The sequence below is a fragment of the Cinclus cinclus genome, chromosome 6 (assembly GCF_963662255.1).
Source record: "Cinclus cinclus chromosome 6, bCinCin1.1, whole genome shotgun sequence".
In the NCBI taxonomy this organism is placed as follows: Eukaryota; Metazoa; Chordata; class Aves; order Passeriformes; family Cinclidae; genus Cinclus; species Cinclus cinclus.
In genome coordinates this window covers 8,947,173-8,970,648 of record NC_085051.1, presented here as the reverse complement: position 1 = coordinate 8,970,648, position 23,476 = coordinate 8,947,173, and the positions used below count along the sequence as shown (strand labels likewise).

General features: G+C 48.2%; 2 protein-coding genes across 5 annotated transcripts in view; one reads left to right on the top strand and one right to left on the bottom strand.

Annotated features, from left to right (window-relative positions):
• The window catches only part of RAB3IL1 (RAB3A interacting protein like 1), a 25,641-nt gene extending 10,411 nt beyond the window's left edge, over positions 1 to 15,230 (top strand). For all 4 annotated transcript variants that reach the window (XM_062494541.1, XM_062494539.1, XM_062494538.1 and 1 more), the window contains 2 exons: positions 81 to 7,161; positions 15,128 to 15,230. In XM_062494541.1, coding sequence (XP_062350525.1) covers positions 81 to 163 — 83 coding nt within the window. In that variant the 3' untranslated portion in view covers positions 164 to 7,161; positions 15,128 to 15,230. The remainder of the gene's footprint in view (positions 1 to 80; positions 7,162 to 15,127) is intronic.
• On the bottom strand, positions 12,022 to 23,476 carry LOC134044988 (acyl-CoA 6-desaturase-like). The gene is made up of 12 exons (XM_062494542.1): positions 23,270 to 23,476; positions 19,710 to 19,820; positions 18,520 to 18,717; positions 18,305 to 18,406; positions 17,687 to 17,812; positions 16,409 to 16,469; positions 16,001 to 16,077; positions 15,737 to 15,834; positions 15,096 to 15,192; positions 14,101 to 14,180; positions 12,935 to 13,060; positions 12,022 to 12,073 (listed from the first exon to the last, which is right to left on the bottom strand). The coding sequence occupies exons 1-12, from the start codon at positions 23,474 to 23,476 to the stop codon at positions 12,022 to 12,024; spliced, it is 1,335 nt and encodes a 444-aa protein (XP_062350526.1).

The window sequence follows — 23,476 nt, the reverse complement described above, 5'->3', positions numbered from 1 at the left end:
GGAGCTGGTGGCCAGCTGTGCCCTTCTGACTGACTTCTTGCTGGTTTTTTCCCCTTCTGTGCCCCCGTTGTGCTTTGCAGTGGAGCTGATGTTCTGGGAGGTCATGCGGCTCCGGAGGGAGATGTCTCTGGCCAAACTTGGATTTTATCCCAGTGAGATGTGAGCAGAGCCCTGAGCGTGGAAGGAAACTGCTCCTGGAAGAAGGGCTTGGAGTGCAGTGCCTGTCTTGCTCCCTCCCACCTTCCCTCTGCCTGGAGCAAGGAGCAAGTGGCACAAGTTCCACCTTCAGCTGTCCCACTCGTCCAAGTGTGACTGGAATGCAGCTGCCACGCTGCCCCTGGAGCTGGGCTGGCCCTGGCTGCTCCAGGATGGCCATCCATGGACTCTGGAGTCTCCTATATGCAGTGTATATCCATGCTTTTTAAACTTTTTTTTTTTTTTATGCGCAGCCTGCTCTGGCATGACCCGAGTCCTGTGCAGGGTGGGAATTCTGGACCTTCCTTGTGAGCCAGTCTGTCAGGACAGATGCTGGCTGTCTGTTCCACTCGTTTTTTTTTGGGATGGAGGGTGCTGTCCCCAAGGTCCTGCTGACCACAGCAGCCCTGAAAATGCCAGCAGAGCACAATAGTCTGGAACAGTTTGTTTCCAAGTACTTCCTTGTTCCTTTTCAAGGAGCCTGCAAGAGAAGTTTGTTGCCAGCGGAGTCACAAAGAGGGATTTGTTCCTGTTTTTAGCTGGATGTTTGGCTCTGGGTTATGCAGGCTGGGGAATGGCTGGAACTGTGCACCTGGGGCCTCCAGCAGAAGAAAGGGAGCAGGGAGATTCCCTAACTCCCAGCTGGCTGCAGGACTTTTCCCCCTGGATTAGGGAATCTGCTGCAGTTGTCAGAGGCAGATTCCAGACCCTGAGTGAAGTCCCCCATGAAGCTCCTAAACACAAACCTCACTCACAAACAAGCTTTGGAGCTGTTCCTGCTCTTGAGGGAGCTTTGGGCAGTCCTGTTCCCACTCTTCAGGCAGAACCCATGCTCCCAGGCTGGGTTCTTTGTGTCTCCAGGATGAGCCTGCCCAAGCTGGGCAGCCCCAAAGCCCAGAGGTTCCTTCCCAGTGTTACATCAGACCTGGAGATGCCTGTCCCCTGGGAGTCACAACTTTCCCTGGGCTGCCATTCCCTGGTGAGGGAATGAGACCTTTGTGTGCACATAGGGGATGTGGCTGAGGCTGCTGCCTGCCCCAGAATGTGCTGGGAGGGAGGGGTGTCACTGGAGCTGTAGGAATGCACAGGCCAGACACATCCTGAGCTCAGACCCAGGTTTATTAAAGCCGTGACAGTATTTTGTAGCTATTTTAGCCTTTTTTTTTTTTCAGTGACTCTGGAATCAGCTCAGCCACCACTCTCTCTGGGGTTTCCACTTCTGACAGGTTTGTCACCCTGTCCTTCTGCCACCCTCAGCAAGCTGGTGCCCATCCTCAGCTCCATAATTCCATCCTCTCCTGAAGGATATTACAGCAGGAAACTCAGTTTTCTTCCAGAGAGCTGCTGGATTTTGTCTAGGGGAGAGAGCAATAACACAGCTTTGGTTTCCCCAGCTGTGGATTTCAGCTCAGGTGAATTCCACCCCTGGAACTCCTCCCTGCATCTCTTCCCCTGTCCTTTCAATCTCTCCACATCTTCCTGTGCCATGAGCTGCTCTACTGCACAAACCTTACAGCACTGGGAACGAGATGATCTCTCTGGGTAGGAGATGGTTTGGTTTGTGGGATATATTTTTCCCCATGTGTCACATTGAAAAGCACTTTGAGACAGCAGTAACTGGAGCAATGCCTGGTCTGAGGTTGTCTTGCATTTCAAAGAAAGCAGAGAGCACAGTTTGTGAAGGAAAATGAAGTCACTCCGTTAGCAGCAGGATGGTTGCACCCTGCTCTTTCATAAAGGAAAATAAACATTTGTTATTAACCTCTACAAGCCTGGTTGGAGTTGGAGGGTTGGAGTGCTTGGGGTACAAGAGAAAATCCTACAGTATGGTGTTTGGGATGCTTTTATTCATTAGAACAGGTACCTGTTCTTCCTGAGGGAAGATGAGGCTTCTCCTGCTCGGTTGTGTCTCTTTAATTTGCTGGCTTGAAGCATTGCACGGGTGCTGGGTAACTGGAGGATCTTCTTCCTTCCTCTTCCCTGATCAGTCTCCCCCTTCTCCTCTCAGCAGGCAGAGGTTTTGGGTCACTCTGGTTTCACTAAAACCACTTGCTCTCCTCCCTGCTCGACTCTGCACATGAACATGGAAGATCTCCTCATCGCCTCTGGGAGATGCTGTGTACAGAAAGATTTAATTTCATTTTCACTTAAAAAGCCACGCAAGAATCTGGTTGTGCAGCACAGTCAGGCAGCCACGAGAGGGCACAGGCAGCCCAGGTAGGGACTGTTCTCCCTCCCTGTCTTCCCTGGAAGAATGGAGCATCTACAGGTCTCACCTGCTCCTCATCCTCCCTGCAGCCTCTTTATAGGGAAACATTCCTGCAGCTTCCCTGCGCTGCTGGGAAAGGGTATTGGGCAGCTGGAGAATGGAAAGGAAAGGAAGGATTTGGATTTCTGTAAGGGATGGTCAGGTGAATGTTTTGCTGTGTCGGGGTCTTTCAGTGTAATGTCAGCAGGGATTGCTGTCAGAAACTTCCCTGTGACTTTGACTCCTAAACTTCTAAGGTACGAGAAGACATCATGTTCCCTATTCCCAACCTCCTCCACCAGAACTTTGCTACTGCTTTTCCCCTCATAAGAAAAACAGAGCTTGGGCAGAGTCTGGCTCCTTTTGTACCTCCTGCAATCTTCCTTGCATCTATTTGCCCCCACATAAGGTCTGCCAGCCTGTCCTGGACCAACACAAACAGCTTCAAAGGGATGGGAGTTCAAAAATCTAATTTTATATATGTGTTTGACTTGCTTGATTTTGTTTTCTTCCCTGTTTCCCACGAGTTTTGGAGAGAAAAGGGATATTTGGATGATGTTGGAGGTTAGTGTTGTGCACAATTAGGTGCTTTTAAGCATTTGGATATTACTATTTGAGAAAATGCAATTTAGACCAGAGAGATTTGGTTGCTCCTGGCAGTTCCCTTTGTCTGCTGGCTGTGTCCTTTCCCTTCCTGTGGAATTGCTCCAGGTTTGCTCAGGGCTGTAAATCAGGCTGTCTTTGTGCAACCGGTCAGGCTGTCCCCACACACCCACAGAGATGGATGGTTCCTATTCCCAGGAACCAACAAATAAAAGATTTCTTTTTTTAAATTATTATTTTTCTCCAGGTACAATCAAAGAAAAGAGAAGATAAACAGCTGGCCTCAGAAAAGTCAGGATTTTCCAAGCTTTCCCAGCCTTCCTGTAGGATGAATCCATCAGAGCAGTGAGGATTCCTGCAGAACTGGGCCAGCCATGGGGAAATTCCTGTTGTTTTGGACATTCAGGGAGAGTGGCCCTGCCAGGAAAAAGTCAGATGTCCTGGCACAACTCTCAGTGTGCACGTGGTGCCCAGGGCTGGGGTTGGCCAGCTCAGCCAAGGCAACCTGTTCCTAATAGGAGCAAATCCCTGTGGTGCCACCAGTGGTGGGAGCCAAGAGGGTCAGATTTGCTGTTTATCATGTCAATATTCCCATGTTTGTGCAAGGCTCACTAGGATGAGCTGGAAGGTTGGCTTTAGCCAGGCTGAGAAGGCAGCTGGACTTCGTGCTGGTTTATATAACCTCCAGAGAATGTCTCGTCTCCTTTGGGAATGGATTAGGAAGGAAAGGGAATGTAGAGAAAATGAGATTCAGCCTAGTTGTGGATATGAAGGGAAGAAGGGAAAAATGGCTTTTGAATGGCCTTAAGATGAAGGAGGGTAGATTTGGATGAGATACTGGGAAGAAATCTTCCCTTGTGAGGCTGCTGAGGCCCTAGCACAGGTTGTACAAAGAAGCTGTGGCTGCCTCTGGATCCCTGGAAGTGTCCAAGGCCAGGCTGGATGGAGCTTGGAGCAGCCTGGGACAGTGGAAGGTGCCCCTGCCCATGGCAAGGGTTTGGAATGAGATGAGCTTTGAGATCCCTTCCAACCCAAACCATTCTGGGATTCTGTGATAAATCTCAGCTGCCAGTGGTGTCTTGGCTCAGGAGATGAAGTAGCACTGGCTGGAATGATGGAGCAGAGGGACAGCAGGGAAAGTTTAGGAAGAAAAAGGCACTCCTTAGCTTTTGTTTAGCTTAATCTTGAAATTATTCCCCTTGTAGGAGAAAGCATCGACTGCACAGGAAAAGCTGAATCACTGGTACAAATCTGGTTATTTAACAAGTGACTCCAGTGATGGAAAAACTATTTGTGCAGAAGTCCCAAAACAGCTCCCCATGGTGCTGTGCCAGAGAGGGGAGCTGGGAGAAGGAAGCTGAAGGTGGAGGTTTCCCCAGGAGGCTTTGGAGTGCAAACCCCAGCACTCAGTCCTGTGCTGCTCACAGGAGATTCCAGGGATATCCACGTGGGCACACAGAACATCCTGAGCTTTTAACCCTGCTAATGCTTCCCATTTCTGCTCCCTCTGGTTTTGGGGCTGCAAGCTTCCCTCTGGCAGATGTAGCCATGGGATTGGCTCAAGGACAGCTCCCTGCCCTTAATTCCCCTGGCTCGCTGTGCTAATTCTGCTCTGTTAATCACCTTAGAGTCAATTTGAGGTGCTTCACACCAATGGACACTTAAGTGGGTCACCACTCAGTGACACCTTTGCTCTTTCTGCATCAGCACCTGGACAGAGGTGACTTGTCCCTTACCTTTGGTGACCTCCTCCTTTGTCAGGCCACCAGTGCCATCTTGGCAAAGATGGGAGGAAGGAGGGGAGCACCAATCCAACTTTCCATCAAACTGGGGGCAGTGATCAATCACGTCTCAGGAGAGCTGGAGCAGTGTCTGATGGTCCCATGTGCTTTTGGGCAAGGGATGTTTTGCAACCATCCCAAAATCTTGGCAGCTCTGGCAGACACTAGTCCTTGATAGGAGAGGGAAACTGGGTTCCAAATCTGATCCCTTTCACAATGGAATGATGTGTATGTGGAGAAGACCTCGTGGGCTGTGTTTGAGTGGTGCCTCAACTGACTGAGTTGGGAAAACCCAAAAAATAATTTTCCATTTTTCTGTTGTCAGCAGCTGGGCATTGCTACTTTCTCCTCAACATGCTGGTTTGAAAAGCCTGGCTTTACACATTCAAAATACACAAATGACTTAAACCCTCTCTCTTACTGCAGCACGTGGGACTCATCACTGTCCCAACACCACCACATCCAGGAGAGCTTCTCTGAAACCATTTATTAAATATTTCAGTGGAGACCTTAAAAACTGTTCTTCTCTGTTTAGAGCCATTACAGAAAGGAAATTGCTTCTTAATCTCTGTCATCTCTCTTGTGTTTGATTAATTTGTGTATCATGGGGCACAGCAGGCTCCACATGTCTTTGCTTTTAATTCTTTACTTTATGTCCATAAATTCTTTATTTTATTTTGTTCCCATGAAATGGTTTGGGCTGGAAGGGATCCCTAAAGATCATCCAGCTCCTGACTTGCCCACAAGCTCCTGCTGCACCCTTCAAGCCCAGGCATCCTGTTACTGTGGAGCTGTTGATTTTCTGCAGGGATGTGGAAGGAGTCATGGCACTGGAACGCTGCTGGAACACTATGGCTTCACCATTCCTTGCCCTCTAGTGCTGTTGGATTCCGTTTCACTCGCATACCTTCGCCAAATCAGGTGTTCAGTTTCAGCACTCTGTGAGCTCCAGCATGATGGGGAGACAAGAACGAGCAAGGCACGGGATTGGTATTGGCAGCAGCACTCTGACCTCTGTTCACACTTTATTTCTCCCTCCCCAGGGTCATGCTGAAGCCCAGGCTGCGATGCTTTGCTCCATTTGGGGTTGTGAGCATGGCCTAAAGGTTTGTGGACTTGCAAAGGGTGGTAATTTCAACTGTGAATTATTTACCTGGAGGTGTCGGACCAGGCACTGACTCCAGCTGAGAAAGCAACAGCACCTTCAGCTCAGAACCCGAACTTCCAGGTTTTATCAGGCACCTGTAAGCAATAAGGGAATGAAACACACAGAGAAAGTGCAATATGACTCCTACATTTCACAGAAAAAAAACAACTGCTGCTTAATGAAGGCCAGGCTAATTGAGGCAAATTAAATTAATCAGGCAACTGAACCAGCCACACCCATTCCAAGGAGGATGGGTGTAATCACAGGCAATTACTGTGGTTAATCCTCTCATTGTCACCTGCATAGCCAACACCTGGCCAAGAAGTTGGGGAGTTACCTAACTGTGCTCAGGACGACGCTGCAGGCAAGGGTGGTGCATCCAGGTGAGGACCCTTCTTCTTGGCCTTTTCCCACTCCTTTCTCGAATTTGTGCTGAGCCTCCCTTGACCTGAGCAGCCTGGGCTTGACCTTCAAACCTCAATGGCTGGCAGAAGGTAGAAAAGCTCTGACACAGGATGTTTTAGAGCATATAATCATTCACCCCAGTGGAACTTGTACCCACCAACCTCTCTGGGGTGTAGATATAACACCTTTATTTTTATTTTATTATTTATATAATTTATATGTTATGTTCTGCTGTGGAGGAATGATTCCTCCTGGCTCGCTATGGAATTCTGGATTATTTCCTTCATACTATTTACAAGATGGTTTCTAAATGGATGATAATTGTGTGGATGGAGATACTCACTTTACAGCAGCTCCACCAATGCCCTATTCTGTAGAATCCCCAGGACAGAGGGATGGTGTAGGGACTACTCAGTTTGGAAGTGTTTCTATGTGATATTTGAGGGATTTAGGCTAATTTTTCAATAAAATATACATGATAACATGATATAACCCAGCATGAATACTGGAAAAAAAAAAAAAGAGGGTTTTTCAGAGGCTGAACTTGCTGTTGTTTTTTGGTTTGGTTTGTTGTTGTTGTTTTTAGCAGAGTTTTAAAAACCTGTTGCAAGAAGGAAGTTCACAACTGTAGCTGCCCCATCCCTGGAAGTGTTCAAGGCCAGCTTGGAGGGGATAAAATCTACATCTGAACACCATGAGGCTGTTTCTCCCCATGCTGATGCCACATGCAAATTATGTTGTGAAGAAGTTTCCTGAACCCTCTAGAAATGGGCTCTTGCGGAGTAAGTAAACCATGATTTAAAAAAAAAAAAAAAGCAATATTGTTCATGGATGAAGCTATCGATTTGTAGCAGTTAATTTTTGTGTAAGAGCCCCCTGTGTTTGCATTAGGGGAACATGTTTATTCTGGGATTAGATGAAAGCCCTAAAAATGGGGTCATTTTCTGCTTTGAGTTCTGTGACACCTCGTGGCACCTGCTTTTGGGCAGGATGAGTTTGCCTATGGTGCAATCCCTGTGGACTTTGGCAAGCTCCAGTGTTGGTTTTAGGGGACAGATAAGGATAATCCAGCCATCACTTTGTCTCCTGACCCTACCTGTGAGTTTCTTTTGTCTGCCCCTCCACCTGATGGGACCAGTTTCAGAGGGTTTATTTGGCAGAACCAGCTCTGTTTAAAACCTCTGGGCTGACCTCAAGACAGTTTTGACCTAAAATCTATGGCAAAACCCACCAAAGCAGTGGATGGAGTTGTGGGTTGGAAAAGCTGCTTCAAGGTGCTCGCCACACCCTAGGAAGAGCCATGAATGGGCATGAAATGGAGTCTAAGAAAATTGTAAAAATGCTTCTATGAAGTTTTCATGACAATTTAGTTCTCAGCTGCCTCCTCAGACAGTCTGGAAGCCGAGTTTGAGTGGCCAGGCACATCTTTCACAGGAAAATCTCCTTTCCTTTGGTGTTTGTTCCCAGGATGAGGGGAAGCAGCAGCATTGATCTTGAGATTGTGAAGTCTAATAAGGAAATTCAGCTGTGCTGCTAAAGTCAATGGTATCAAAGTAATTCCAGTCATTTCACCATGTGAAGTGGAAAAAGGACTTTCCATACTCACTGCCTAATAGCTCCTCCATAAAAAGTCCCAGGAAAACCAGGGAAGCCATAATAAGCAAGTCTGATCCCATGTACTTTTTTAGTTTGCTTCCACAGTGTTCTTGGCTTGGGATCTGATTTTGAACTGCTAAAAAACCACAGTTACAAGGCTAAATCTGAAATTGCAGCTTGAATCACCCTTTATGTCGAATCCTACCCTGACTCTTTGCAATTCTGAATCTGAACATGTTTTTGATCTCAGAGCAAAACCTGGATGGTGACATTTCCACCCTAGGAATGTCCTGACTTGCTTGGTTGGCATCTCCATGCCACCTGCTTGTGGGTTTGTATGGCAGAAGGCACTCCAAGAGGAACAAATTCCTGAGCACCAGTGAATCTGGGAAAAAAAACAACCACATAAAGCATTTGTATCGTCAACAAATAGTTATGATTTTATTGAGTGGTAGAATACACAAGGAAAAAAAATACTCTTTTTGAGTTATTGGATTTTTATTTTTTTTTTTAAGAATTAAAAAAAAGCCAGGAGCTGTCCTATAAGGAATGTAGGTTTGCTGTTTTAACATTGGAAATGTTAGGGCTTTGTTAGGAAGGCTTTCTTGGGAAGGCATCTACTAAGGAAAATGATGTCTTTGCCCTATTGAAGACCTCAAATCCAGCCAGAGAGCTCAGCCCCTGCAGTAGGGAATGACAGTGCCTGGACATGGGTCCTGATGAGCCTCCCAAGCCCTATTTCAGTGAGCAGTTGGGATCTAGACTCCTCAAATCCATGCTTGGAGGGAAGACTCCAAGGAAAGCCCCCTAATTCCCACTGTGCCTCTCAGTGGAAACTGGGGTCAGTGAGTCCCTGCTCCCAGAGCTGTGGGAGGGGGGGCTCAGTGTGAGATCCAGCTCACTCTGAGGTGCCTGTGGATGTCACCAGTCCCTGCCACCCCCTCTGAGCCCCAGCTCTGCCTTGTCCTGCCCTGTGTCTCCAGCACAGCCCTCCAGGCAGATTCCAGCCACGCTGGGAGATCATGGGGCACCTAATTCCAAATTTCTCCTCCTTCACCCCTCAGTATTTTTAATCGCACTCTGATGCACCCCTCCCCAAGCCCTGACCTTCCCAAACTTCTCCCATCTCTCATTTTTCTCCCAGAACACACCCAGAGGCTTCTCTTTGCTGCAGTTTGTGCTTTTCTCTGGTATCCTTGATCATCCTGGTCCTCCAGCTCCTACTCAGTCCCCCACAGTGAGTGGGGGGAACAAATCCAGTCCTTCCCTGGCTGTTGTTTGATTTTCTGCCCTGAAACCAGCTCTGTGTTTCTAGCTCCCCAATTCCTTGTGGTGTAGCTGGGTTCAGTAAACCCTGGCAGGCTCCCAGCACCTCTTACTGGTTTAGGGTTTTTTTCATGTTTGTGTTTCATTACAGTGCAAATGAATGACCTTTATCAAGACAGAAAGTGGGCAAGATCTCACCTCATTATTTTCAGCGAAATTGGTTAGTTAAGAGTCCTCAGAGAGCTGGGCAAAGCTGTGCTGAAAATTCTGTGTTTTGGTAATTTTGATGGCAGATTTTTAACCTGCTTGTGTCTCACTCCTGCCTTGTTGGAGACAATGCTCATGGGAAGTTTATATCCATCAATGCTTCCAGTCTTACTGAAACTTCTGGAATACCTCCAGATAAACATAACTTTACTTGGAGAACAATGATAACAAAGCAGATTGATCCAGACTTCCAGGGCTTTTTGTCAGGGATCTCTTTGACCTGCCCCAGTGAAAGAGTGGAGAGCTTGTAGAATCCTGGAATGGTTTGGGTTGGAAGGGACAATAAAGATCATTCAATTCCACCCTCCTGCCATGGACAGGGACACCTTTCCTAGACCAGTTTGCTCCAAACTTCATCCAGCCTGGCCTGTAAGTAGGGAGGGGGTGTCAACAAGGAATCAAGGCACATAGAAAACAGCTCAAATTCCAAGATAGAAAGCTGGGATTTTTTGGAAGCAGAGGAAAAAGCTATATGACCCGGAGAGGCTTTGCCCAAAAAAAAAAAAAAAAAATTTTGGGGGGGTGGAAATATGCCCATTTGCCTAAGAGCTGATCTTTCCCCAAGAACAACCCAAACAGTTTCCCAAGAAGAAAGGTGAGAAGGGGACAGGGCAAAGAAGGAAAATATGTGCTCTGGAAATAAGACCAAAGAAAACCCAAGGGTTGTCAGAAGAATAAGCTGGATATTTAAAAGCTTGCACTGCTGATGCCACTGTGCTTGTGGTCATCTTTGCTGGAGCACAGTAAGGTACATTCAAGGAAGAAATGCACAAATTAAGGCAGTCCTGATGAGGTTAGCCAAATTCCAGGCTAGCACCTTACTACCTGCTTGGGAAGTCACAGCATCCAGAAGGATGTTATTTATGTAGCTTTTCACCCTAAACATTCCTGGTGGTACTTGGATGAGCAAGGCCCCCAGAACAAGCCCTTTACAAACCATAAGTACTGCTTGCTGATGTTGCAAGATGCTGAATTCCCCATCTGTAAGCAAAGATAACATCTCTTTTTATTCTCCAAAGAAGGCAGGGAGGCAGTACATTTTTTTTTTTTTTTGAATGCTGGCCACAGTCGCAGAGTTGTCTCTGTTCATGATGAAGCACCTTTGCTGATTCTGTGGGATGCTGCTAGGATTCAGGGGTTTGATAGAGAAGATCCAGTTTCAGAGCTGAGGGATGTAATGAGGCGTGCAAAGTAACCAGAGTCTCCCTCCTGGTGTTTCCAGGGAGCACCGAGGCAAATGCTGGAGCTGGAGGCTGCTTTTGGAACCACAGCCCTTTGTCCTAAACCAAATCTCTCTTCTGTTGTGTTGCAGCTGAACCTGAACCCCTAGATTTATTTGGGGTCAGGTTACTTATACCAGAAGCACCTGGAAACTGTTCAACCATATCTCCCCGTAAGCCATTAGTGAATTTTGGTAATTAGGTGCTGGGTGGAAAATTGACCTTTAGGCAACTTGTAAGAGGGTTCTCCAAAGGTCTCACATCAGCAGCACAGCCCGGGCAGGGCTGATTCCAGCTGGGATCGACTGTTTGAACAGCTCCTCCTTTTGCAGGGAGAACTCCTTTCGTCCTGTGATTGTTCCCAAGGGAAAGGTGAGCAGTGCCATGGCTCCTGGCCTGGGGCAGGCAGGAAGGAGCTCGGTGCCTGCCAGGCATGTGCAGTCAGGCAGAACTCTGGGTTTCTGCAGGGCAGGATGGCAAAAAGGCCATTTGTGGTTCCCCTGGAGCACTGAGGAGCAATTAGCACGTTTTGCTTGTATGATTGTTTTGGTCTTTTTTGTGATTTACTGCTAATTCGCTGTGCCAGACCTGGTGCTCATTAAAGACAAAACAGACCCTCTCCTAAAGGAGACGTTTTGCAGTTTAAACTCAGAAAACTTCTGCAGTCCCCTTCCAGGGGGAAGAGGGGCTGATCCTAAAAACGTGGCTGTGTTAACCCTGCTGTGGTTAGGGGTTAGCTGTGCAGGGCCAGGGTCACAGGTGGCACTACAGGGATGCTGTGGTTAGGGAAGGGGAGGAGGAAAAGGAGGGAGCTGGGAGCTGGAGCCCAGCAGCTGCCGGTCCTCTGGGATGTGATTCCTCTTCCACACAAACATGGGAAAAGAGGCATGTGCTGACTGGGGTGTCCTTGGATTGCAAACACTCACTGAGACCTAAAAACCCTTAGGTGTGAATCAGGGTTAGTGTGGTTTAGGCAGAATGACAATGAGTCTTGTGAAAAGAAGGTCAAGGTCAGTTATTAATGCCCCTTTTTTAAACATTCCTCATCATCCTCTCCCAACCTTCCGTTCCTTGCACTGCTGGCCTTGCTTTCCACCCTCTGGAGCACATTTTAAATCTGCCTGGATTAAACAGGTTGCTTGAGCCTGCACCAGAAGCAGCTGACAAGACAGGAAACTCCCCTCCAACCATGGATTTAGACAGATCTGAGAGTAAAACACACAAGTGTGATCCCCCCCCCCCACGCCCCCCCATCCCTCCCGGTCACTCACACCTCCCCAGAAACACTCAGGATCATTTATGGAGATAAGCATCCAGCCAGAGATCTCCAGATTTCTTTAGGGACCTGCGGGAAGAAAAGGAGAAGTTTGGGGATCCTGCTTCTGTCGTGTTTTTCCTGCAATGAAGGCTGTTACTGAATTTTAATATCAACTATAGGCTCACACTCACAGAACCCACCCTCTGTCAGTGTGAAGCCATTCCCCCTTGTCCTGTCACTCCAGACCTGTGTCCGAAGTCCCTCTTCAGCTCCTTTGGAGCCCTTTTAGGCACTGGAAGGGGCTGTAAATTCTCCTGGGAGCCTTCAGGCTTCACTCTGCTGTGCCTGGGTGCTGTGTGTCCCTGTCCTAACTGGGTTTGAGCACAAAAGCAGGTTTGGAACCTGGTTTGAGACCTGCTCTCCTGCCCACTGTGGCCACCCCACTTTAATCTGCAGGAGGTGCCTGGCCTGCAGAGCTTTCTCATGTTCCCTGCCATGAATTATTCCCCTCGGAGTAACTGAGACAGCAGCATTAACACCGAGGCTGCTGACAAGGGCTGTTGGACTCGAGTCCTGCTCTGCCTGTAGGGAATTGCCTGTTGCTGCTGGCAGAGCTCTCAGGGGATACAGCAGGGGCTGTAACCTGACCTGTTTCCCTTTGATTCCTCTCACTTTGCAGCAGGAGATCCGCTGGCAGCTCCCACCAGCTGACAGAAAGGGGTGGTATAAAAATCACAAATCATTAAGATTGGAAAAGCCCTCTAAGATCGACACGGTGCTGAGACACCGTGTCCCCAAATGCCACCGTCAGGTTTGTACCCATCTAAAGGTCAGGCGTTTGGGACTCTGGCAGCAGCAACACAAATTTCTGAAGGGTATCCCTCTGTGCTAGAAAATATCAGGTGTCCCTGGAAAAATGAGCTGCAGGTGGCATCAGGGGGGCCTTACCCAACGATGTCTACGAATGCTTTCCCGAGAGGCTTCTCCTCATACTGAACTCCATACTTGGCACATAATGACTTCACCAGAGGCTTCACCTTCCAGAAGTTGTGCCGTGGCATTGTTGGAAACAGGCTTGGAGAGGAGAGAGTGAAAACAAAAATGAGAAAACTCTGGAGACAAGGGATGGGCATGAGGGTTTGCATCCTCAGGGGCTCGTCGCTGGTGCCTCCTCCTCAGGGTGCACAAACAAAGGAAGGGAGGCACAGAGACACCCCTGCTTTACCCTCCTCTGTCTCGGGGAGATGGTGAAAACTGATTTTCCTGTCATGCCTCAAAGCAAAGCCGTGCTCAGGACACACTGAAAGCCAGTTTGTGCAAGAAGGGACACGAGTGCAATGAGAGGGCAGCAGGAGTGAGGGAACAGCCTCAGAGATGGCTGCCCATTCCTCTGGGAATGACTGTTTCTTGCTGCACTGAATTCCCAGTGACCTGCTTTTCCACTTCTGGGAGCAGGTAAAGAAGGATTTTGGGGACACCTTATCCTATGCTCTTCCATGGAGATTTCCTAAGCTGGCTCCCAAACCAGCCAGCTTCACCCCAAAAGCCATTTCTTTTACATTTGCTGTTGCCATTGGCAACAGACTGTCCATATGGCCCTGTTTTCCATGTTTTTTTCTGGAACCTGGTACCCAGCATCCTACACAGCCCCACACTCTATAAAACACTGGAGTACTTTAGGGGAAGGGAGTTTTCTGAGGTGGATGCTTGGGATTTGTGCCCACAGCATTTGTTAACTGGTAGATGCGTAATGACAACTCCTAATTAAACCCTAAATCAAGGCTGTGAGAGTGGAAGCTTTGAAGCAGGAGAGGAAAATGTCATGGCTGTAAGAGAAGCAGACTATCATGGAATGGTTTGGGTGGGGAGGGATCTCAAAGCTCATTCAATTCCTGCCGTGCCATGGGCAGGGTTCACCTTCCACTAATGCAAGTTGCTCCAAGCCCCATCCAGCCTGGGCTTGAACACTTCCAGGGATGGGGCAGCCACAACTTCCACACCTGTGTAGTCTGAGACTCTGTTTCCTTGGCATACAATCCTGCTGCAGCTCCCAATTCCCTCCCCTGGGCTGTGACAAGCTGGCAGTGCCCTCGTGATCCCAGCTCTGCACTCACTGGTGCTCGATCTGGAAGTTCAGGTGCCCGGTGAACCAGTCATTGAAAAAGGACTGCTCAATGTTGCAGGTCGCTGCCATCTGCCAGGGAGAGAGAAAGCTGTGAGGATTAGGGATGGCTCATCCCAAAATCAGGGTGGAATTCCTCTTCCCTGAGCTCTGGGGGTGCAGAGCCTGTCATGCAGCAAGGGGAGCTTTAATCCTCCCTCAGGGCTCAGGTAATCAAACTCTCACTTGTGGTGAAGTGATGTAGCAGCCTGAGCCCACATTGCTAAATCTCTGCCTCTCCTATTGGAGATCAGAGGGTTGACAGCAGTACTAAGGTGGAAAAGAGTAGGAAAATGCATGGGCACAAAGCTTCCCCATCCCAATGTAGCTATTGCCCAGTTTGCTTTAAGTGCAATATTCTGAGAATATTTCTTAGGTATTCTTGCCATTAATGATCATAAAATTAGATTTTTTTTTTCTTAAAAGTCTTAAAATTCAATCAGATTTTTGATTGGGTTCCTCCCTTACACATTTACTTGGATTTGCAGGGAGACAGAACTGCCAAAATATCAAAAATATGGTTCTAGAATAAAGAAGAGGAAAGGGAGCACTCAATCACTCATTTTCCAGAACAAAAGGACAAAGGCAGGCTCCAAAATGAAGAGTCAATTTTTTCCTCAGCTGTTTTGTTGCTGGGATCTACAGACCTGGCCAAAACACACAGGAATGTTTTTTGGATTTGCAGTCACATCTAGCTTCACTCACCACAGTCACCCCCCTCTCTCAACTTGCCTCTGGGGGCTGGTAACCTTTTGATTGTCAAAGTAATTGCAGAACTTTGGAATTCCCTGTCTTTCCCCAGCATTGCTGGCTCTGGGATGAATATCTTTATGGGAGAAATCACGGACAAGACACTCTGTGCTAGTAAGGGGTGGTGGTAGCTCTCACACTCTTTGAGTAAATCCCATTTTGGGGTGAGTCAGGGGTGTTTTCCCCCCTCCCAGTTACCTGGGAGCTCAGCCAGTCTCTGTGCTTCTCAGAATCAATTTCCATTGGAATGTGATTCATCTGAGTGACCCACACGAACCAGTGACTCTCCAGAAACCTGCAAAACCAGGAAAATTCATGACAATTTCTACTGGACATGGGGACATCAGGTAATTGGAGTGGGGTTTGCAGGGAGCAGCAGAGACTTGGATGGATGTTGACAAGGAAGTGCCTGGAATCATCCTTGTTCCAGGCTTGTTTTCTGCAAGAGCAGATGATCCAATTTTGCAATTTTGCCTTTTTTTTTTCCTTGTACTTTGAGTTTCATCAACGATTTTGGGAATGATGGGCTGGTTGTGATAAGTTTTCCAGCTTGATTTCAGACTTGGAGCCTGCACAGAATCACCTCCACAGTCAGCTGGGAGGAGGGTGGGATGAAAGCCATGACCAAAGTGGGGTCAGCAGTTTGTGAGAAGGGGGGATGAGGAAAGGCAGGGGAATTCTGGCTGGACCATCATGGGGCAGGGGAAGATGCAGGAAGAGGAGCTGGAACCCGGAGTTGCTGCCAGGGAAGTGAAGCATTGGGACAGAGCAGAGCTGAGGCCAGGCTCAAACAGCACTGGAGGGATGGAGGAGCAGCAGGGATGCCCTTGCTCCCCTACCTGACAAAGGTGAGGAGGCACAGGGAGCCCAGGACGCCGTAGAACGGGATGTAGGTGATGAAGTAGCGCAGGTAGTAGCTGATGGCCCAGGCCAGGTCCTGGGGGGACAGAGAAAACACCAGGCATCACTTTGCCCATCCTGGATAACGTGTCCTTGCTGGTGATATTGGGAACACTGGGTGACTCCTGCCTGCCCCCTGGGCCTCCCTCTCTTCTCCAGTTTCCAGCCAGACCCCGCAAGGATGGAGGGAATGTTTCACTCACCGCCCAGAACCTGCGTCTGATCATGGTCGAGATGATTTGGATTTGGAAATACACAGGGATGAGCAGAGGCGGGAAGACTGCAAAGCAAAGGGAAATGGTTTGGCCATCAGAGGGGTGGGAAGGTGTGTGACATGAGGGACTGATGCCATGGAACTGGGAACCTGTATTTTTTCCATGGAGCCTCTCACGTGGAAGTCATTCCCAGCCTCAGCTGTTTTACATTCCCTTGCTCTACAGGGCAATGTTCCAGGTGCTTGGATATCCCTGAGCAGATTTTGGGACCTGCACAAGGTCCTGGGGAAGGGTGGGATGAGTTGGGATTTGAGGAGTTGTTCTGCTCACACAGTGAGGGCTGGAAAGGACAAGTGGCATTCCAGGAAAAGGGGAGAGAGGAAGGTGGATACTCACTGAAGAAGAAGTACTCGTGCTGGTGGTTGTAAGGCAGATACTTCAGCTTCTTCTTGCCATACTGCAGGACACAAAGAGTCAGCTCAGCCTGGGACTGGGACATTCCCAGGTAAAAGCAGATTCTCTGCAATAATTCTTAATTTATTGACCAAGGAGTTTTGACTGAATCCCCACCAGCAGGTAAGAAGAGATTTGGTGTGATTAATTGTCCTGACTTTGTCATTGTCTTAGGTGTAAACTCCATTTTTAAAGGTAATTTCTATTTACCTGATGGAATTTTGATGCACTTCACCTTCTGGCATCCCGGTGTCTGTGAGAAGAGCCACCAGCACCTCCATCTTTATTAATATGAATGTGATAGGTATAAAGTCTGGTTTTTTTGCAAGGGAAAGCTTGTAATACTAATTAATCAGGCACATTATTCCCTCTGGGCTGAGCTCTGCAAGGCTGTGTGCTTGGCATCATTTGGAAAAGGATTTTATACCAGTGTGAGAATATTGGGATGGACTGATTCCACCTTAATATCAGATATTTTTAGGCAGAAATCCAGATTTCCTTGTTATCACGAATGTTTAGGTTTTCCTTTAAGTAGTAGAACCATGGTCTGCTTTCTCAATAATACAAAATCTGGCTGAGAAGCCAATTTTAATGTTGTATTCCCCTGCGTTGTCTTTACTGCTTGTCCGTTTTCTTGGGGTTTTGTTTTTAAAACTAGAAGTCCTTGTTCCATTGTGAAAAACACCATGATTTACGTGCTTTGGGTAGGTTTTTATAAGCAAGCAGTAAATGTTTTGGCTCTGGAGGGGTGGATTGAATTACAATTAAAATCACTTGATGGTGGAAGATATTTGCTATGGAAATGGAAGGTCAGTTTTGAAATGCTCTTGCTGGAATAATGACAAACTCCATTTTTTCCCCCTCATGTTGGTACTTCAAGCCAGCAAGATGAAGTGGCCTCTAGTGGCTTTTTTTGCTTTTTTTTTTCCAATCCCATCTGCATTATTTTTCCCGAGTTAACCCAGGACACTTTCTCCTGTGGTCAGCACAGGAAATGGATTGGGAATTAGTAGTCAATGCTGCTGTTCAGCCCTAGGTTTGGCTCCAAACTCCTGTCAGACAGAAGGAATCCCTGGATTAAGCATTTCCTTTCTAGCATTCCTGGAAGTCCTGCCTGTGTAAGTCATGTCTAACAATGGGAGCCAACTCCTGGATTTGCACAACCACTCTCCCAGGCTCTTTCAGACAGTAGTTTTCCATATTTTCCCCACTTTTCCTTACCTCAACCGGCTGCGTGTCTCCCAGGACAAAAATGTGCAGCATGTTCACATCTGGGTCCTTCTTGAAGATGTTGGGCTTGGCGTGGTGCTGGAAGTGGCGGTGGTTCCACCAGTTTGCAGAGGCACCCTGGGCAAGGAGAGCAAGGAGTTTTTCATCGTGGGAGAGCTGCCCCCACAAGGTGGGATTACCCAACCATTTAAAGGAACAAAAGTTCTTTTTTGGTCCAGATTGTGGCCAGAGTGGGATTTGCTTTGGAAAGAGCAGCAAGCAGGGAGTGGTGGAGTTGTTGGTTGCTGTGAGACTGCTGGTCCCAGAGGGATCCCAAAGGATCATTCGTGTTGAAAGAACACAGAATAAATACACTCTGAGTGAGCTCTGTGTCTTCCCAGAAAATCCTGAAATGATTTGGGTTGGAAGGGACTTTAAAGCTCCTCCAGTCCCAACCCCCTGCCATGGATAGGGACACCTTCCACTAACCCAGGTTGCTCCATGGGAAGTGATCACCAACTATTTTTGTGCCTCTGCTCACTCTGGAAAGGTTGAGAGCCTCCCTTTCCTACTCTGCCACAGCCAAAGTGATGCATTCTCAGAATTCCCTGGCTCTGTAATTCCTTTTACCTTCAGGTGTCCAATGACAAACTTGTGGACGATGTGGTTCCAGGAAGACTTCTTGAAGACAGAGAGGTGTCCAAAATCATGTTGCAGCCACCCTGCCTGGGCCTGGGATGAGGGGAAATAAAACAGTTAGGAAGCTATTGGGAATCAGAGCTAAGCAGGGAAGAAATGGAGATGGAGGGCATGTTGGGAGTGGGAGGAAGATCTCTCTTTGTCACCTGGGAAGTTGTAAGGATGCAGGCAAGGATGAGGGTTGTGATCCAGCCGGTCCCTAAGTAGGAAACCATGAACCAAGCCAAAACTTCCATGGCAATGATGTGGCCCAGGTAAATGGAGAAGAACAAGGGACTGGCTTGGAACAGGTTCATGTCCTCTGCCGTCTTCCGCAGGGTCCGGAAATCCTCCACCAGCTGGGACTGCAACAGGACAAGCAAGAGCAGGGTGAGGCTTGGAAGTGAGCCTGACCGAGCTGTGGGGTGGATGGAGGAAGGATGAGCTCCATGCTAACAACCCTGGCTCCATATTCCAGCTTTTTGCCCTGTATTCCTATGAATAAACATCCTGGTTGGTGCGAACCCACATCCTGACCTTTTGGTCCTGGAGCCAGGAGAGTAATCCAAGCTCTGCTGAGTGTCACATCACCTGATGGCTGTTGTCTGAATGAGCTTCCTAAGCACTAAGGAGAAGCTGGAGCAAGAGGGAATTCAGTGCTATTGTGCCTAATTCCAGAGCTCTGATAATGAGCACCCACTATCACCCATCATCCGTTCAATCCATGGGCCAGCTCCTGTGCAGCCATCCATGAGGAGCATTTCTGGGTCACTGGGGGCCAGTGATGTCCCCTCCTTTGTGAGTGACACAGATCTATCACAATCATGGCCAGCCACAAACAACGGGGCAGGATTGAGTTTCCTGGTCAGAGCCAGTTGTGCCACGCTCTGGGCCTGAATAATGGATGAGCAGGAATACAGAGCTGCCCTGTGGATGGGCACTGGCTGCTGCTCCTTAGTGAGGCCACCAAAATGAGACATCTGGGGACCTGTGTTCTGGAGCTTGGTCACCAGCAAAGGAGCAGACCAAAGAAGGGATCACAGTCACCAGAGGCTGGTGCACATTTCCCATTCCACATCTCTGTTCCCATTTCCCTTCAGGATGGGCTCAGTCCAGGCTGGGTGCCTGGAATGGGCTGCCAGAAGTGTGCTGCTGGTGGCTGTGTGGGAAAGAGGTTTGTACAGCCAGAAGTGTCACTCCCTTTCCACACATATTTGAATCCATGACAGGATGAAAATAGGGCTACATGGAGATGCTCGGTCACTGAGAACTCCTCTTCCTCTTTGGAGAGCATCCCAAGAGGCAAAAAATGGTGGGAATAGCCAGCCTGAACCCCAGCTGAGGAATAAATACTCACATTTTTGTCTCGGTCCTGGCTAGGCTCCCCTGGAGCAAGTTCTCCAATAAGCAGTGGCTTGAGAAACTTCTGCACCAAGGTGGGATTGATATGGAAGGCCTGGAATGCATCCTGGAGTGGAAACAGGAAGAACTGTGTAAGTAGGAGTAAGATGTGCCTCCTACTCACTGTGTCATTCCTACCCACCTCCAGCAGTTGTGGAAGCTGTGGAAGAGGGGGGCCAGGTGACCTCAAGCTCTGTGATCACTTTTTGGAACATTAATTCCACTAAAGCCTGATGAGTTTGCTGTCCTGGGAACAGCGAGACCTGGGATGGCATCCAGCCATATGGTGAAAGGCACCTCAAGAAATTCTTTCTAAGCAACTAAATACTTAAATCCTGTTAATTCCCTTAGAAGGTAGGCAGAGGGGAATTTGTGCAAATCCCTTGTAAGATATAAATACCCTTGGAAAGTCTGCTCCTGGAGGCAAGTCAAGAGAGGGGGTGACTGTGGTGACTGAAGCTGGATGTGACTGCAAACACAAAAAATATTCCCGGGTGTTTTGGCCAGGCCTGGAGATCCCAGCAGTAGAGCAGCTGAGGAAAATGTGGTGATTTCTCAGAAGAATAATGCCTTGTTTGTGGAGTCATTTTGATCCCAGCATTCACGAGTTTATCTGGCTCTTCTTTTTCTCTATCCCTTTCCACATATATTTTTGTCTACCTGTATCCCACAGGTGCCTGATGCCCGTAGTGAGATCTTGGCCAGATCCTTTCACATGGCACAGTTGGAATTTTAACCCCAAGGACAGCTGCAGGGACTGACCCAGGTCAGAAACCCTCACTCTGCCCTTGCCCTTTCCTCACTGCACAGAAGTGGAGTCAGCTCTTGCAATTCATCTGGGAGAACAGGAAAGATTGGTTCCATTAAGTGCTAGGAGAGTATGGGGGAAAAAAATTGTCAAAAACAGGAGTCAGGAGAACCATGCTCCACCTTTGTCCCATTGCCTAACAGTTGTAGGGAACAACTATCTCCCTCCTGGCTCTAAAGAGAAAGAGCAGGCTGGAAAGTGCTCCCTGTGTCCAGCTGACCCTCTGGGAGCTGCCCTCCATCAAAAGTCTGGAGTTCAAAAATGCCAGGCAATGACCTCTGGCCCAAAGTCCACCAAAATCAGTAGAAACTTGGACCCAGAAATGTGTCACCAAAACATTGACTCTGGTTCCTTGGTCTTTCTCCCTGGAATGATTTGCAGAAGATGTGAAAGAAGGAAGGAAAAGAAGAATGAGTGGGGAAGTGAATAACTGATTGTGCCTACTGCAAGGCTCTGCAGTTTTGGGTGAAAAAAAAAAAGGGGGGGTTGGGGAAGAAAGGGAAGGAGAGAGAGGGTGACATATATGAAGCGTTAAAAAAAGTTGATTCAGTATTATTTTCAACCGCTGGGAATAAAAAAAGTCTTTGGAGGTTTGATTGGGTGTTCACTGCCTGGAGATCCTGCAAATGATGGAAGGATTGGATTTTTGTTAAGTACATCTCATGAAGCTCCTGTACTAATAGGTCTCAAATATAAGCTAGCACCTGAATTTTGGAATTGTTTTCAGTTCTGTACTGCAGGAGATAAAAAGCTTAAGGGAAAATGTAATCCCTGTGAAATGTTGTGTGATATTGGCACTTGACCTCCCAGCTTTGTGATCTACTGACCAAATAAACTGAAGTGTTTTATGGGATATGGGAATTATTCCAGCTGCTTTTGGTGAGAAAAAAAAAAAAGCTTTGTATAATTGAGATACGAGCTGTACTTGAGCAGTGGGGGTGCTTAGAATAGTCAGCACAAGGATTTCTTTTTTATTTTTTTTTACATCCCTGAACACTTCTGGGACAGAGACACAGCAAAGTGTCCCTGCCTTTTTGTTCTGTGCATGAGGCGACACCTGAACGGGTTGGTCCAGACTCAGATGTTGTGTTTGAAAAAAATCAGAGACCCATGGAATGGTTTGGGTCGGAAGGGACTTCAAAAATCATCTCATTCCACTCCCCTGCCATGGGCAAGGACACCTTCCCTAGACCAGATTACTCCAAGCTCCATCCAGCCTGGCCTTGGACACTTCCAGGGATGGGGCAGCCAAAGTTTCTCTGGGCACCCTGTACCAGGGCCTCACCACCCTCAGGGGGAAGGATTTCTCCTAAAATCCAATCCACACCAAACAGGGTCGAGGCCAAGCCTTTCTCCCCCTGACTGAGAGAGTTTTCTGGCTGTAAATGGTTGTTCACCACAGGGGAGCTGCAGAACTGATGCCAATCCTGGTTTAGTGCTTGGAGTGGTGATTTAACAATTCCAGAGCATTTTTAAGGCTGTGCCTTCACGGTGTGGGATTCAGTGTAGGGTGGGCAGGTGGGAGGAAAACCAGCAATCCTGGAACCACCAACCCCGTGTTTCAGCCTCCCTTTCAGGGATTCCAGACAACTGCAGTAGCAGATGCTTTTTTGGTTGCTAATGGAGATATTTGAGTTAAATTCTTAGGGATGGGAGTCAAACTCCTCCTGTTGCAGCAGCTCCGTGTTTAAGCAGTTGAAAGCCAAACCTGGCCCACCTTTTTGAGGGAGACAGCTATTCATTCAGGGGATTTACTGAAAAGGGACAGAAGGGCCAAAATGCAGCTCAGTGCTTCAAGGAAACTAATGGAAAATAAGCTCAAGATGCAGGGAAGTGGGAAGGGAAGGTTCTGCCAAGTAATTTTGTCACTCGTGGAGCCTCCTTGCAAGGGAGTCAGGAGCCCTGGGAGAGCAGCAGTTCCTGCTCCTGCTCGGTCCCAGCACCTTTTGGGAAGAGCTCTGAGGCAGCTTTAACACACCCTGAGGGGAGAACAAGCTCTCTGGATGCACTTCTGAGGAAGGTGGTTTTGAGGGAAACTCCAGACAACAAACAATTTATTTTTAATTTGTTCCTGTTTCAAGGTTTGGGGGTTTTTCTGTTGTTGTTTGGTTTCTTATCTTTTACAGTGCTGAAACCTGAGAGGTGGCTGAACCCAGTGAAGGAGCAGCAGCAAATGGTTTGCTGCTGCTTTTTCCTTTTTTTTTCCCCCCCTTCTTTTCTGCAGCAACCTGTAACCAAATTATCCAGAGAATTTTCTCCTGGGAAAAAAAAAAAAAACAAACTAAAAAGCTCCTTGTTTTAAAGCCTCCTCACAGAAGCAACTTTGAGACACAGCCTGTTTAACCCTTCCTGCGCCTGGCTGCGTGACTCTGCATGTCACAAACTCCACATTGGAAAAGGGGACATTTGGGACACTTCGCTCCTGAATTCAGGGCTCGAGGCACGGCACAAGCAGGAGACAAAGGCAAACCAGCAGGATTTAAGCCGAGCAATCCCTACCAACCCATCTTCCAGACACCACCAAGGGCTAGGGGGACCTGCATCCGCTTTGGACCGAGCTGGGAGCAGCGCAAGGGCAGAGCCGGGTGTCCAGCAGGTGTTGGGGTGATGGGGACAGGGGACAGCAGGCAGCTGGCTCCCTTCAGGGAGGGAAGGAGCTGTCAGAGGATGCTGCTGGAGCCGGGATTGCCGCGGGGGTCGGTCCTTACCGTGGCATCTTCGCCGGCCCAGTGGCTGATGACTCGCTGGCCCCCCGGGTGCCTGTTTGCCCACTTGGTGACATTATAAACCTTTCTCTCTATCACCAGCCACTTGTCCGTCCTCAGGTTGTGCTTCTGGATCTCCTCCCAGGTGTAGAAGCGGATTTGCGCCGCCGGCTCCCCCGAATCCCCCCCTTGCTCACCCCCTTTCCCCAT

What these genes read in the sequence shown, in the direction of transcription:
- LOC134044988 (XM_062494542.1), bottom strand. Translation starts at nt 23,476, where the DNA reads ATGGGGAAAGGGGGTGAGCAAGGGGGGGATTCGGGGGAGCCGGCGGCG. An exon ending in AACTTCCAGATCGAGCACCA is followed by an intron (nt 13,061 to 14,100) that starts GTGAGTGCAGAG and finishes CTCCTCTCCAAG; the next exon opens with CCTGTTTCCAACAATGCCAC. An exon ending in GCATTCGTAGACATCGTTGG is followed by an intron (nt 12,074 to 12,934) that starts GTAAGGCCCCCC and finishes TTCTTCCCGCAG; the next exon opens with GTCCCTAAAGAAATCTGGAG.